The sequence below is a fragment of the Corapipo altera genome, unplaced genomic scaffold (assembly GCF_003945725.1).
Source record: "Corapipo altera isolate COAL_440 unplaced genomic scaffold, ASM394572v1 44, whole genome shotgun sequence".
Classification (NCBI taxonomy): domain Eukaryota; kingdom Metazoa; phylum Chordata; class Aves; order Passeriformes; family Pipridae; genus Corapipo; species Corapipo altera.
Window position 1 is genome coordinate 12389850 of NW_020884880.1, and position 15983 is coordinate 12405832.

The following is a 15983-nucleotide window of genomic DNA, read 5'->3' on the forward strand; positions in this document are numbered from 1 at the left end:
AAGAAAGAAAGAAAGAAAGAAAGAAAGAAAGAAAGAAAGAAAGAAAGAAAGAAAGAAAGAAAGAAAGAAAGAAAGAAAGAAAGAAAAAGAATTTCTTAAAACACATTATATGCCTATTTATTCAGATATTATTAAGTTAATTATTTATGTATTCCTTTTTTGTGGTTACCAATTTACTGTGATCTTATGGAGCTAACTGCCAAGGGAAGACAGATAAGAGACCTTGCTGCTAAACTTACACGGAAAAAAAACACTCCGAAACTATTCTTTCCCCCCTCAAAAAAAATGACAGCCGCTCCTCCCGCCGGGTCCAGGGCCCGGCCATGCCACGGACGGGAGCGGCCTCCCCCGGGCTCCCTCTCCAGCGCGGAGCTGCCGCCCAGGCTCTCCTGCGGGCGGCCCCGGCGGACGGCACGGTTCGGAACATCCCCGGGGCCTGGCCGGGAGCTCATCGCCTTTCGTGCCCGGGGTCCTCTGGCAATGCCTCAGTGGAGGGGGTACCTGTCCTGAGAAGCAATTTGCCGGTGAAAACTCGTTCGAGTCTATAGCCCAAACGTGAACTGCCATTAGAGAATTACTAATAAATCCCTATTAAGATTGTATTTATGCAGTGATTACGTGAACTTTGGCCTTTGAAGAATCTATGCAATTAACGGCGTTGTCTATCGCCTTTTGCCCAGATTTCTACTCTTTTCCCACAATGGATGGAGAGCGGAGCACGGCTCCACCGGCGCCTCCAGCAGCCGGGTGCGTCTCCAGCCACCTTCTTCCACCCACCGTCACTGCTGAGTAGAAAGCCTCAAGCAGCCCTACCTTCGGCCCCGGACCCCTGTCTGAAAATACCGGATCCCTTGCGGGAGGGGTTGTTTCCCCCACACTTGTACCTCTCGTCGGGGGTACCCGTCTGAACGCCGGTGTCGGCTGCAGTGCGGGCGGGAGGGAGATGCCGAGTTTTCGCTGTTTCTGCAAAACAGCTGAAAGCGGATAAAATTTAGTAAAAAGCTGGTGGGCAAAAATGAGAAGAAAGTTGACGCTGCCGGGGAGACAGCGAGAGAGAGAGAGAGGGAGAGAGATGACTCTGTAATTGTTGCCTTTACCAAGGCTGTGAGATTAACTACTGGGATTTATTCTAAAGTGACCCATCACCGAATTCATTTCTGCTTGAACTTTCGGTGAACCTGAGATTAAAGAGGGGTGAGCAGCTAAGCAGTTTGTTGTTAGCTGCCTTTTCAACAGCCCTTTCAGACTGAGTAAATATTGATCGGTTTCAATCTGATTGCCCCAGAGGAAAACACCAAAGCATCTCAATAGCCTCCAAAAGTAAACTTTAAAGGTGAACAGCAGAAATGGCCTTAAGTATGATAGGAAGATGCTAAACTCCGTTTGACATTTGGATGCGGTTTGGGTTGGTGGGTTCTGATGAGTTGGGGGTTTTTTCTTTATTTTTTCCCCTGAGACCCTAGAGAGAAAAATTAAAATACATTTTACAAGGTGCAGAAATAAAAGGATCCTTACGACCTGAAGGGCAAATTACTGTCTTCATCAGGGCAAAGCACGAAAGTACGCTGTGATTTTTTTTAGCGATATTTTTGTGGTAGAAACTCTGAACTAGAGATTTTCATTTCTCTTCCCCGGACTACCTGACCCGAAAGGCTGATGGTATCGAAATAATAACAACGCTAACAAAATAAAGCAGGATCAGGATGTTTGGAACGTCTTTCCTAGAAATCGATCGTGACTGCGGGGAAAAGATTTTATATATATACATATGTAAACATAACCGAGGTTTGGTCTTGGAAGGAGAAGGGATTCTTTGCCCGCGAATCGCTCACCACAGATTGACACACTGAAAAATGTCTTGTCTCTCGCATTTAGGCTATAATTTATGGCCACTCTTTCTAACACATTAAGTCAGCACCGGGGGAACCGAGTTGTAGATCCGGATTCCAGCAATGTTTAGATCCAGATTTCGATATTGAAATGTCCTCATTGGCATGCAAATGCCACTTTAACACATCCAAATCTCTGGAAGAAGGCCATCTGTTTTGCTTTGTGGTTTTACCCTAATAAACAAAAGGTAAAGTATATGGCAGGCGGGGAAATGAAAGAAATAGAGTCATCGGCGGGAGCCTTTGGAGACAGCGCTGCTCCCTTGCAGATAGCTCGGCTCTTGATATGGCCGCCACGCCTTGCAAATCAGGGCTTGTCTCTTTTGACACCGAAGTGAAGAAAATTTCGTTGACTCTCTGCGGATCCCACAGAGCAAAGCCTGCGTGGGCAGCCCGGCCCCAGGAGAAGCCCGGTAGCACTTCCCGCAGCTGGGCCGAGTGAAGGAGATGTTACGCGTGTTTGCGTTGAAATTCAAGAGGCATCAGTGACTTGAAACACACCCCCCCCCCGTTCAGCTGAGCGTATCTCTGCTCTGTCCTGCCACCCAGGTTTTCCCCACACAGGCTCCTCTCCATCCCCGACCTGCTGTCCACTTGACACCTCTTGTAATACTTATTATATTTATGTGTGAGAGCTTGCTCTTTTACCCCCCCCCCCCCCCAAAAAAAAAGGAGGAGTGTTGGGGATCGAGGACGAAGGGTCAACGGGCTGAGGTTCACGACAAAAATATTCTGCCAAGAACTGGGAGCCATCTCCCACCTCGGCATCCCATCAGCCGCTGGGATGGCATTCCGAGGTGGGAGAGAGAAGCCAGACTCACTCAGTGCCCAGGCTAATTAAATGTGCAGTCCTTGGAGAGAGGCCTGCAGTGTGAGGAAAGACTGGCTGAAGACAGTTTCTGCTTTTGAAGGGTGCTCTGTTTATATAGTGTCAGCATCCACCTCGAGGTGAAAAGGTTAGCACTTGACCCAGGAAGTTCTCGTGTTTGTGTTTTAGAAATAGATTGGGACCATAAATTCCTCCCAGTTATGGAGAAGGGAGAGAACGGCCTTATATTTTCTAACAATAATATTTGAGCATAGGAGAGGAAGAAGCTTTGTGTAAGAAGTCAGACTGAGCAACCAGAGCTCTAACCCTGACAAAACAACACATGAGGAGTAAGGTTGTGAGACTCTTGCCTTTTCCCCTTGGAAAGGCTTCAGTAGAAGAAAATATAGGAAACAAAACTGTTGAGCCCAGCCTGTGACTCAGCACTGACGTCATGCAGAGGTATGCAGACAAGGGCTACCTGAAAGTGGAATATATTTATTACAGACATTATAAGGACCCGTAAATCCTGCCCTGGTTTCCCTCATTTGTGGAATCCCAGAGCTTTTCATGATTGTACAGAAAAATCAGGAGGACATTTCGCTCACACACGACAACTGATAGAACTCAGTGTACCCGCAGTACAGCAAAGCACGGTGCGTCATGCAATGGTCTGGACACCAACCACAGAAATTATACATTCATTTGGCCATTCATCACATTCACAAGTAGGTTGAAAAGACATCAAGTCTAAAGGAAGGTTAATATGAAAATAGGAAGAGGTGAGGTATTTTAGATGGTTGAACCCTTTGGTTGAGCGTAATCCAACACAGCTTTTGGGGCAGGGGGAAAGGGAGAGGAAGCAAGCACACCGGATAAGGTTTACAAAACCTAGTGCAATTGAAGCCTTGTTTGTCACATTACAGAAATAGCGCTACTTTTTTTGAGGTATCTGCTTGAGCTTAAGATGTTTACTTGATACGGTCGTTACTAATATAAAAGTGGGTCCAGTTTGGCGAATGCACTCACCCTGCTTAACCTGATAATCGAAACATCATTTCTAGAAAAATCTGTAAAAAGATAAATCTCTCGGACAAAGTATTTACAAGCAACAAACTCATAGACACGAACAAAGAATACATTAAATTAAGGGGATGAAAGTCCTATAAGTCGTGTAAACACTTGCAATAGTGCATCTCTTTGTGAGGTTATGTACCCTAAATAACCTGTCGTTCACTCGGGGAAACTCGGAGAAACGTCCTTGCCGTGGAGGAGGGAGACCCTTACACGCGTGCCAACACAGCTCCTCCAGCAGAAAAGGGAGAGGGGGCAGGGAAAAAAATCCCCTGGCACCAAGGCGCCGGCACTCGGAGGAGCTGGCACCCTCGAGGTCGGGCGGAGGCGGGGGCGGTGGAGGTAGGGGGAGTGGGAGCGGCAGCGCGCCGAGACCTCTCGGGAGACCGACTGACCGACCGAGGGACCGACAGAACGGCGGTGAAGGGACGCGTGCCGCGCTGGCGGGGGCGGCGCGCCGGGCAGCTGTCGGGGCGCGGCCGACCTCAGTTGGAGGCAGCGAGCGTGTCCGAGGTTGAGGAGGCGGGCGAGGCGCTGCAGGGCGAGGAGCAGGACTTCTCCGATGACTCCTCTGCCTTCTCCTCGCAGCCCGTAGGGGTGGCAGGAGAGATGGGCAGCAGCCCCTCTTTCTCCCGTTTCTTTTGTTTCATTCGTCGGTTTTGGAACCAGATCTTCACCTGCGTCTCGTTGAGCTGGAGGGAGGCGGCGATCTCCACCCGCCTGGCCCTGGTCAGGTATTTGTTGAAATGAAACTCCTTCTCCAGCTCGGTGAGCTGCTTGGTGGTGAAGTTAGTTCTGACGGTGTTGGGCTGCCCCACGAAGCCATACTCGCCAGCCTTGCCTGCGAGGGGACATGCAGCGGTAAGTAAGTGAGTGCAAATGATTTATAGGGGACTTAATCAATATGTCCACACCGACTAAGCGATAGGGAGCAAGAACTTCTTTGGATAAGAGGGAAACCCCGGCAGGGTGAGTGATGGAGTGCGAGGTGCTAAACCGGAGTCAGCCTCTAGTGTCAGAGGAAACTTGATAAGTGGTTTATGAATTACGAGCAATATGACCGTGGGAGAGGAGGAGAAGTGGGAGTCAGGAATAAGTGAGGTATAAGCGGCGCTGGCTTTCAGCACCGCGGGCAGACAGCCGCGACTGGTCCCAGAGGTGCGGGCCGCCCTACCTGCCCAGCGCCCGGCGGGGCACCGCACCGCTTTCGCCGCACCCGCGGCGGAGAGAGACAGGAGCGGCCCCCGCCCCAGCCCTCCCGCCGGCCACTGACCTGTTTTGGGTGGGTTTCTTTTCACTTTCATCCAGTCGAAGGTTTGCGCCGGCGACGAGGTCTCGGCGGAGGGGGAGCGGGCGTTTTCCCGGTGGCCAGCGTGGAGGGGAGACAGGGCATGGTTGTAGGTGCCCAGGGGCAGGCTCTGCTGCTCCTGCCCGTAAGGGGGAGGCACGTACTGAGCGGGGCCCCCCCGCGTAGCCCTGGTGCGGGTGCTGCGCAGCGGCGGAGGAGGAGATGCTCCCGGAGTACACGGCGGGGGCACAAGGAGGGAAGCCGCCGCCCAGCTCTGCGTCCTGCCCCAGGGTGTAGGGACCGTACGCCGGTCCGAAGCCCTGCGCGCCGTAGGTCGGGCCGCAGCCGGGGTGCGCGTAGGACACCCCCAGGCCGCCGTGGTGCTGGTAGGCGGCAGGCTGGGCCGGGGAGTGGTGGTGGTGGCGGTGGGGGCTGATGGGCACCCCGCGGCCCGCCAGGAAGCGGTCCTCTCCGCTGCAGCTGCTGGCGCTGACGGCGCAGGGCTGGAAAGTTGTAATTCCGTGGTCGGGGTGGTAGGCGCGCCCGGCGCAGCCTCCCGCCTCGCCGCCGAGAACGGGGTACTCGAGGAAGGAGCTCATCCTCGCCGCTTCCCTCTGTCACGCCGCCACCGGGTCTTCAGCGTCCGGCGGGGCCGCGCCAACTTTCCCACTTCCTCCATGGGGCCGGCAGGAAAATGACACGAAGGCGCCGGCAGCGGGCAGGCACGTGGGGGGCGGCAGCCAATGGCTGCGGCGCCCGCGGGGCTTCCCCGGCTCCTGTCGCTGATACAGCGCCGCGTCGGGGGCATTTAAACGCCGAGCGCTCCGACGGCGCGGCACCGCGGGGCAGGGCGGCGGCGGCAGCCCCCCAGGGAGGTGGGGGGCCGGACCGTACACACGCACACACACACCCCGCCGCGGCAGCCCCCTGGGTCTCACCCGCCAGCTGAGAGGGGAAGGCAGGAGAGACCCGAAGGCTGCGCCCGGCCCGCGGAGCTCACCGGCCGTCCCCTCCAGGGTGAGTGCTGCTGCGAGGGCGCCCCAGCATCACCCCTGCTGCCGGCGCTGTCAGGCTTGCGCGGGGCTCATATGTCGCCCCTCAACCACCGGTCGGGGAAGCGGGGGATGGAGGGGAGAGGCGACTGGATCTGCGGTACGGGGCGAGGGATGGGGCGGAGGGCGGCAGGGACAGCATTGAGAGCATCAGCCCCTGGACCGGGGTTGAGAATGGGACGTGAATGCGGCTGGGAACTGCTGTGGAGACGAGAACGGAGATAGGGACAGGGATGAAGGTAAAGATAAGATGGAGAATAAGCACGGGGTCGAGGATATGGATGTGGATGGGATGCGGGTGGAGATGCAAGGGGGACGGGAATAGTGCCGGTGCCGAGGGATCTCGCTGGTCCTGCACCGCCGCAGTCCCAGGGCGACGCCACGCCAAGAGTTAAAGGGGCTTGTCCAGTTGCATCACGAGGCGGCCGTGGACATTAGCATGGAAATGAGCCTCTTCTGGGACTGACGGCCATTGTACTCTCCCAAACTCACTGACCAGCCCCTGTCCCTCATCCCTGCTCCCCTCGCACCTCCGCCGGGCTCACTCACGCCAGCCCGAGGCTGGGGTAGGGAAGGAGGAGGCGGGGGGCAGGGGGACAAATGATTGGGCGGGGGCCCGCGGGCTCCGCAGCCCATCTGCTGGGTTCCCGCGGCGCCGCTGCCGCCCGCTCGCCCTGGGACCGAGCGTGGGGACGGCTGTCCGGGGTGCCGCGGGTCGCAGCCCGAGGAGGCGGCCCGGGGCAGGGGCAGAGGAGCGACGGGAGGCGCAGGGCCCGCCGCCCCGGCCCCTTTGTTCCTCCGCTCCTCCACCCGAGTCGGCGATGGTGAGAGGTGGCAGATGGCCAGTGGTAGAGGCGGCCCCAGGACCCTTGGGAACCGCACTGAGCGTCGACTCAAACCCACCCCTTCCCAGTTCCTTGGGGAGGTGGGTAAAAAAATGGGTCCGTGGCCAGAGAAGGAGGAGGGGCGGTGAGATGTTACGACCTCATATTCGGTTTACGTATGGGGAAAATGAAAAGGGAGGCAAAGGCCGGGCATGCGTCCATCCCGGTGCACCCAGCCATCTGCAGGCAGAAAGGACGGCAGCAAAAGTCTTCAAAAGACATCCTGCAAAACGTTAACCTTGGAAAAAGATGGATGGATGCCACCAGCCCCAGGAGGGCCTACTCCCTCTGTTTCTGCAGGTGCTGACTCTTACGTCCCTCTGTTCTCACGCTCAGTTCTTGCTTGTTTTAAAATCCAAAAGGCTCTTCTACCCTGCCCCTTCTCCTTCCTCACAAACACACACCCCCCTACATACTCACCCTCAAGCTCCTCCCTCCCACACGAACTACAACTCTCTCTCCTAGGTGCAAAGCTCTCCTACTGCTATTAGGTCAGCCCTTATCCCATGCCATCTCCAAGGCCTCTCTACCGTCAACCAAAACCGAAGGGCTGCTCTCTCCACCACACGTCTATCCCGGTGCACTCAGTATGTCTATTTGTTCTGATTTACTACAGAGGCAGGAATACTAAGGGCCCTCTGGAAAGGTTCAGTTTCTTAAACTGCAGGGGGCCAGGGTGGAGGACAAGAGCAACAACACTCCAGAGGCGTTTATGGTATTATTCTGCACCAGTTTTGGCTATGGTTACAGATGTAAACACATTTATTTCATTCTTGTAAACCATGTATTATAAATACAGCATAAGGCAGAGAAAAAAGGCAGGCGATCAGGACTGTTTACTAATAAAAGGGCTGACACCTTTTCAGTCAGCCAAAAAAAAAAATATGTTACTATAAAGAGATCCATTTTACCCAGAAATTCCGATGAATCACAGCAATTTCCTTACAGTCTCCAGCATCCTGAAATCCTTTTTTCTCTCCCTTTTTCGTGCCATTGTCTCTTGTTGCTTTGTCTCTCTGACGGGGCTGTGGGGGTTTGCTGTCTGTTACTAAGCGTGGGGGCAGCATCATGAGAAGGGCCGGAGCAGAGGGGGAACGCACACCACACTCTCCCTCCTCCCCAACCCGGCGAGAGGGAGCTACTACCTCTTCCCCCTGCCCGCAGGCCAGGAGCGGCCCCTCCGCGACTTCGCTCCGCGTTTCCTGCCACGAGACGGGGGCCGAGGGGGCCATCCCGGCACTTTAGGCTTTTCCGTGGGAGTGTGCCCTCCCTGTGGTCCCAGGGCTCACCGGGGGACACGGAGGCGGCTCCTACTCGCTGAATTCCCCCATTTATTTAAATGCAACTTATGAAAAGTTGAAACCTTGTAGCACATTTTCTTTTGTTGTCGTTGGTTTGATTTGGGTTGGTTTAAGCGTTGTCAGCATCCGGAAATCCGGGCACAAAAGAAACCCCATCCCTTACACGCGCGTTGTGATCCAATTTAACCCAGTGGCAAAGGAGTTAAAATGCCGATGAAGCTGCTCGCTTTCCGCAGGGACATGGCTGGAGCAGAGAGAAGAAGAACCAGGACCGAGGTTTCACCGCGCCCGCCCGCAGCTCAGCCAAGCTGTTGTTTTAAAAGAGCAATAAAAGTGAATTATGACTAAACGCCTTCTCACTTAATGGTTTTAGACGGGGATCCCCAGCCCCGGCAAATACGTAAGAGGATTTTTATTTGTGCATGTGTTCCTGCAATTGATCTCTTTGATGACATTCTCATTCATAGAAAGAGTTTGATTTATGACTTTCGGAAGAATTGCGTTCAGCCCTTCCAGCTATAATCCACGCATCCCAGCTCCACAGCGTGTTGCAGAGCTGGGAGACAACACTCCTCGCATGGACAGACAGCGGAGCCCCGTTCACAAACACCCACCCAAGCCCCGCTCGACCGTGTAATGTAACCACACGCACTCATATGCACACAAGAAGCCGCGAACGCACCCTCCCCGGATTCCCCATCCCCGGAGCGACAGAGCCCCGCTGGCATCTGTTGCTCGCTTTTAGCCCGAAGGACGGGGCTCACCCTCCGCCTTGGGGTCTCCCGCAACGCTGCTAGAGGGGTGGCAGGCAATTTGGTTGAGATTTCTGAAAGCCCGTCTTTGCTGCCGCCGGCAGAAGAATGAGAAGCCGGAGGAAATTGTAACTTTAAAGTCATAGAGTTTCCCCTTTGCGTTATCAGTTCTTCACCTCGCAAGGTTTAAACAGAAAAATATCTTCGGTTCTGACCCCGCACCACCCCTCAAATGATGGAGTGGAAGGGCTGGTTCCTACCTAAATACTTTTTCTTCCCCCTATGTTTCTGCCACCCTTTTGATTTCACAGGCACTAACTTCTCCATTTCCTCTCCTCCTAGAGCTGATTTCTGGACTGCTCAGCATGTGAGAAGTAACCAGGCGCATTCTCTGTGAACTCTGATATTTTTTGTGATATGCTTCCTGAAAAATCTTGCTGGCTGCTAAGCACTACTTTCTAGAAAAACAGGAGATTTTTTTTTCTTAAAGAACCTTTCCATTCGTTCATGTGACTGGCTAGTTTTTGCAGGAGACGCTTATCCTACTGAGTCTCTCTTATGTTCTGCCTGTAACAGAGAAAGTGTTCGTTCATGCTTTTGTTACAGCTCGCATTTCCAAGTTTTGCATCCTCACAGAGATAAGATGCTGCGTTTATCCATTAAAAGGAACAAATCTCCATCAAACCTGTGAACGATTTTAATTTCTTTGTTTTTTTTTTTTCTTTGTGATAATCCTTGCAATAAAGAATTTGAATGGGCTTTTCCTCTCTAATAAACATCCTAATTTGCCAAAAGGGAAGAGCTCGTAGTCAGAACGTTGGATTTTGATTATTAGTAAATTAATAGTGGAAGGGATGGGAAGAGATACCCATCATGTTATCAGTCTTGAAAGGCGAGAGAAAGAGAGGAGTAAGAAAAAGAAAAAAGAGAAAGCTCCTTGTAGCAAACAAGAATTTATTCTACCAAAAATACTTATGACAATGCATCCTAATGCAATACAAAAATAAAAAGAAAGTGAAGATACATTCCTATATGATCACTTTCTTACAGACCTCATATATTGCTTTCATAGAAGGACCTAGAATGTGGCTAGGTTAAAACTGAACACAACTAAAACTTCATAAGAAACGGCAAAATGGCATAGCAGAGGGAAGTAACAAACAGAAAATACTGACAAGGGAAAAGGAGGGGAAAAATAAAATTAATTCACTGGAGGGGAAAAAAGTAATAATGAGGAGAAAGCAGGACCCTTGGAGAGGACGTCTTTAATTTCTCAGTAATTCAGATGCTGCAAGTCAATTGTGGTGAGTGTGTCTGTAAAAAAGTCGAAACTGTCAGCAGAAATATCTACGGGACTGTCCAGAGATCCTGGCAAACTGGGGGAAACTGCATCTGAAAGCTGTAAGCAGGAATCTGTGGAGAAAACGCTAAAGTCCTGTAAAGAAGGGACATCTAGGGCCTCAGGACTGTCATTGTTCAGGCCAGCTGCACAGTTCTGGGCCATTGTTGAGAGGCAGTTTTGAACAGTGGGTGACTGATGTTGAAAATGTTTCAGATTTTTCTCATTGCTCGTTAAAGGCGAAACGGGGAAAGTTTGGGATTCGCCATTGTGCGCATTCTGCGCCTGCTGCTGGGAGAGGGCATTCTGCTGGAAAGTGTAGCCTTCCCGCTCCAAGAGAGCACCGGAGACGTTGCTAAGGGCTTGCTCGAAGAGGGATTTCTCCTCTTCCTCCTCCTCCTCTTCCACCGCTTTTTCGGGGTCCTCTAGGCTCTTAAATTTCCCCTCGCCGTTTTGGTTCTCCTTGCACTGGGTTTGTCTCTTGTGCTTCATCCTCCTGTTCTGGAACCAGACTTTGACTTGTCTCTCAGTCAGATCCAGCAAGGCTGCAATCTCAACCCTCCTTGGTCTACAGAGATACTTGTTGAAATGAAATTCTTTCTCTAGCTCCAAAAGCTGGGTGTTGGTGTAAGCCGTCCTCAGGCGCCTAGATCCACCGCTACCGCTATCGGGGATTTCAAGGGGGTCTGTTAAAAAAAAGAAAAAAAAAAAAAAAAAGAAAAACACCACCACCACACGCACCCCAAAGCATCACCACCAGAACAGCAAAAGCAAAAACGCACGGACGCACACACAAAACAGATAAATGCACGGATTGAATTTCAGCACCCGAGCACATCGCATCCCCGGGGGGGTGGGCGGGAGTGCTCTCTCTGCATGTATGTGTCTATATCTATATGTCCATATAGCATAAAATAGCAACTGCAACAAAATGGCCGCCTTTGGATGCAGTAAACCCATTGTGTTGCACTGCTGAGCGCCCTGTGCTGCGTGCCCCTCGGCCACCTCTGCCAAATCGCTGCCTCCAGCTCCCCAACCTCCCCACACCAGAGCAAACTTTATATTAGCCATACCGCAATTTATAATTAATGCATCAGCTGCTTAGCTGAGCGGGAGCAATCTATCACTCTTCATTACTGTCAAATATCCTAACTCTAGGACGGCGAGACAAGAGAGGTCAGCTCCAACTCAAATAAATCATCCCGCATTAAGCAAGTTTGGGGAAAGTTTGGGTTTCCAGCGATCACCGCCAGCTCCGTCCTTCCCGCCCGCCCGCCCTCCTTCTCGTCCCCCCGCGAAGCCAGGGGGATGCGGGGAGCCGAAATAGCGGCCCGGCGGGGCCGGCGGCACGTCTTTGGACTGACCTTTGTGGCTGAGGCAGGCAGGTCCAGCGGCTGAGGCGGAGGCCGAGGCGGGCGGCAGCGCGGATCGCTTGGACGCCTTTTTCTCTTTCATCCAGGGGTACTCCGGGGGTGGTGGGGCGCCGGCGGGGCCCGGGCTGCCGCTGCGGCCGCGGGGGCTCGCCTTGGGGCGACCGCCGCCGCTGTGGCGAGGGTGGCTGCCGGGGTTCAGGCTGGGGATGGTCTGCTCGAAAGGAGGAGGAATCAGTGTCGAGTGTGAAAGCGTCGAGTTCTTGATTGATGAACTTTGAAATGTATCACCGACAGGGGGAAAAGATGTCAGGCACTCAGCAAGCGATGGCTGGCTATTGATAAAACCGATCTCTCGCTCAAATGCGAAATTCATGGCCTTCAACTGGCAGCCCCCGCGGAGAAAAAGTTCCCTCGGATTCAGGGGGCTCGGGGGGGGGAAGGCCCAAGAAAAAGGAGAGAGAGGAGAAAAAAATATAGCATAGAAGATCGCTGGTGGGGTGTTTTTTTTCTAATTCACTGATTACAGCCGTATGGGGACCGTGCTACTATTAAACTATTGAATTCATGGAGACAAGGTTGAAATTGGACCGAATTGGCTGTCACATGATTGCCTCTGCCCAATGACAATTTGGGCTTTAATCAAAAGAAGCCACTGTCTGTTTGATTGATCCAAAAAAGTCGGGAAGGAACGCCTCATTGGGGGCCAGAAAGGCTTTATTTACACTTTTTTTAAAGAGGGAAATGATATGTCGAGTATCTATCCCCTTGGCGTCCTAATCTGAAGTGATCGGGGGTGGGGGGAGGGTGCGTGTGCGTGGATATATTTGTGTGAGAGGCTGTGAGTGTGTGTGTGTGCGCAAGTGTGTGTGTGTGTGTGTGTGGCTGCTTGTCCTGCAGCCTCCCTCGCATCCACCCGCACACTCTTCTCTCATTGTTTGGGACTGTCAGGAAAACGCTTTGCACCTCACAAATCATTTAAGCACCTCAATCTGACGCCTTGAGTCATTAACAAAGTAATCCATTAATCTTTAAAGTTTTGACACCGTCAGGCCCCCGCATAAGAAGTTACACCCAGGCAGGAGTGAGAAGCAGAGGGTCCCGATTTTTTCCTAGGAATAGCACTTCCTCCAAAACTAGTTTCTCCTTCCCGTTCTCCTTCCCTACTCAGCCTCGATGGGCTCCTTTTTATTTCTTTTCTTTTTTCCTTTTTTTTTCTTTTTGTTTTCTTGAATTTTTTTCCCTTTCTTTTTTTTTTCCTCCTTTTTTCCTTCTTTTTTTATTTTTTTTTTCTTTTTTTGGTGGCTAACGGGGGTACAGTACGGAGAACAATTCCTCGCCGGTGCTGAGCCAGTGTTTATCAGGATCTTCCTCAGCAACCTTGCTTCTAGGGGAAGAGTCATATAGGCAGCAGCCCCGGTGCTTCATGACTTCCCTTCTCCAGTTGGCTTCCCGGGATTGGACCGTAAAACATAACTCTAGGAGAACCTCTCTGGGTGAGCCAAATGGCGAGGCTGCAAACGTGTCTGGCTGTTGCCTCTTAAAAAAAAAATATGTATCCCGTGCCTTAGCTTGCAAACGATACTCCCGGCTGCTGGCATAATTTGCTTAATAACCGTAGTAGGCTGGGTCTGGTGAGTATTTTCGATTACCAGGAAATATATGGGCTGGTAGCGGGTTTGTTTTCACGGGGCCAGGCAGGGCGAAAACGCTGCGGGGTTATGACTTGAGACACGGCACTCGCTTCCGACGCTTGGCTCTCGCCGCCGCCGTCTCCAGTCGCCCCTACCAGGTCGAGGCAAGTCCCGAATTTGGATGCTTCGGGCACAGTTTTCCAACCAGACCGAAGTGAGAGGAAGAGCGATGACAATGATGGCCACAGTCACCAACCCGCCGAATCCTATGGTCACAGCCGCCCTGGGCAGCCTGGACGGGACTTGCTTTCCCGCGGAACCCAGAGTGCCCAGCAGGGTAGGGTGCGCCGGGGGCCGAGGGGAAGTCGCTTCCGAGTCGCTCTCCGCGTCCTCCAGGAGCCAGGAACGATAGCCAGAGCGATGAGGTGCCGTCTCGCTTTATTTTCGGAGTTGCCAAACGGGTCGGCAACAGTCTTCGTAATTACTGAGGAAAAAAAAAAAAAAAAAAAAAAAGGCGGGGGGGGAGGAAAGAGAAAACAAGACCCCAAGCACTCAGCGGTTCAGTCTGCGTCCAGTCTGCACGAAGTGCATTTAAAAAATAGGTTTTAAGTTAATGCACCCACAAGATGTAGCATATCTGCGAAGGCATTGGAGAGAGGGGGAGGGGAGGGGCCGGGAGGCTTTAAATGGGCTTTTTGGTGGTTGCTTGTTTAAATAAAATATAGAACGAGACTTGTCATTTAATCCCTCAAAAGGGATGACTTACAAATATCGATGCTGTTGGAAAATGCAAGGGGTTTAATTTTCTTGCTTTTAGTCCAAACAAAGCTCTGGTGGTGTCTGTGCGCGATCAATCTTGGCCGCCAAAAGGTTTGACAGCTTACTGGCCCTTAAGAACACATTTAAAGCTTCTTGGTCTTTCCAAGATCAAATGTGGCCGAGAAAAGAGGCAGAGCAAGAAACGCAAGTAAACAAGACAAAAAGCTGCTTTTAAAATATGCTGGCAGAGGACTGAGCTGCTGGGGAAAGTCCAGTTTTATTTTACTTCTTGATGCCTACGCTGGGGTCGGGTTTTTCTTTTTCTTTTCTTTAATTTTTTTCCCCTCTGGAAAATATTGGGATTAACAGCAGGATGACAAATAATAAAGAGAGAGGTTTGGACTTTAACCAGGCTTTGTGAGTAAAACCTGTGTGGGTGTCTCTATTCTGCACATTTGTTTCTTGTGGTTAGTCTAATACAAAAACCACCTGGAACAAAACCTTTGGCGAGAGGACGCAAAATTCTTGGGGAAATCAATTACTGCTGCCTCCAGGGGGATCTTTTAATCGGGCGAATCTTAAAAGCGAAATTACAAATTCTTATGTGCAACCTACAGGGTTCGAAGAAGGGATTTAATACTGTTTATGGAAAGAAGGGGACAAAATCGCCTGTATTTTTCTTTCTTCGAGTGGGAGGGGAGTAAAACGTCAAATTCCTTCTTTTTGAGCATTTTCCTTAAGGTAACTCGTGGTGCTAAAGGAACCACGCAGTAAGTATCGTGACTGTACCGTTACCTTTTGTTGTATCTAACCTAACTGATCCGAGAGGGGGGGGGCGGCTTGAATTTTATACGGGCGCTCCTTTGAAACGAGCAATGTCTTGAAATGTGGCAAAAACGCTTCCTTTGCCTACAAAAATAATAACCAGTCTTCGGTCTGTATTGGGTAGTAATCAGTTTTCAATGAAAAATATCAGCCTACATAGCCTTTCTTTCCACGGTTACATGTCTGCATATACAATAAACAGCACGGTATAAATCTATTTGCTGTTCTTTTCTTTGACTGAGCACGCTTTATCTATTTATGCAGAAAAGCTCTGTATAGATTCACGGATGCATGACAATGTTTCAGCATCAGGCAAGGATGGTTCTGGGAACAAGATAAAGCCCAAAGATTAATAATATTTCAGTATGAGACCAAAATGGCGACATTTTTTTTCTGTGCTCTAAAAGATACAGATGGTGAACAGCGTACATTATTATCTACATAGCATAGGAATATGTCTTTATAAACATGCAGGGGTGTATTTTACCTAGTATATTAAGGTCCGTTTTGATTTATCTTTCAAGTTTCAATCTGAAAATTATGGACATTTCGCCTGAAAGGAAGAAAAATGGGATTTAAACACAAACTTGCGGGTTTCTCCCTTCTACCTCGAGCTGATTCGGACCGGAGACCCCTACGGGTGCCCGTTTGGGGTCGGGACAGTCGCCCTTCTACAGTACCGTGTCCCCCTCCTGCGATACAAACACACACGCACACACATCCACACCCCCACGAGGGAAGAAAGGGAACACAAGGCTCCCCTCCCCCACAGCTTCAGGCTACGGTGGGAGGAAAGACGGCTCGGCAAGAATGAAACAAGGTCCAAATAAAATAATAAAAATACTAATTATTTTTTAAAAAAAAAAAAGGTAAAAGGAAAAATCCACTTCTTAAAGGAAAAGCTAAAAACGACGGCGGGGATGGCGGGTGGAAGTAGTAGCAGAGTGCACATCCACGCCCCAGCCGCATTCGCGGTTCGGCCGGACCCTTCTCTACCACCACTGCTCC

The 15983-nt window shown here is 51.2% G+C and overlaps 2 protein-coding genes across 3 annotated transcripts; both read right to left on the reverse strand.

Moving 5' to 3' along the window:
- Window positions 1-4256: 4256 nt before the first annotated feature.
- Window positions 4257-5658, reverse strand: HOXA1 (homeobox A1). Its single transcript, XM_027639261.1, is given in 3 exon segments — window positions 4257-4612; window positions 5045-5235; window positions 5237-5658. Coding segments are annotated over 3 exon segments (969 nt in total).
- A 4359-nt stretch (window positions 5659-10017) lies between these two features.
- Window positions 10018-13287, reverse strand: HOXA2 (homeobox A2). 2 transcript variants are annotated; one of them, XM_027639163.1, is made up of 2 exons: window positions 11767-13287; window positions 10018-11073 (listed from the first exon to the last, which is right to left on the reverse strand). In XM_027639163.1, the coding sequence occupies exons 1-2, from the start codon at window positions 12131-12133 to the stop codon at window positions 10322-10324; spliced, it is 1119 nt and encodes a 372-aa protein (XP_027494964.1). In that variant the 5' UTR covers window positions 12134-13287; the 3' UTR covers window positions 10018-10321. The 2 variants fall into 2 exon arrangements, with proteins under 2 accessions (XP_027494964.1, XP_027494963.1); XM_027639162.1 differs by having other exon boundaries at window positions 11752-13287.
- Window positions 13288-15983: the final 2696 nt, after the last annotated feature.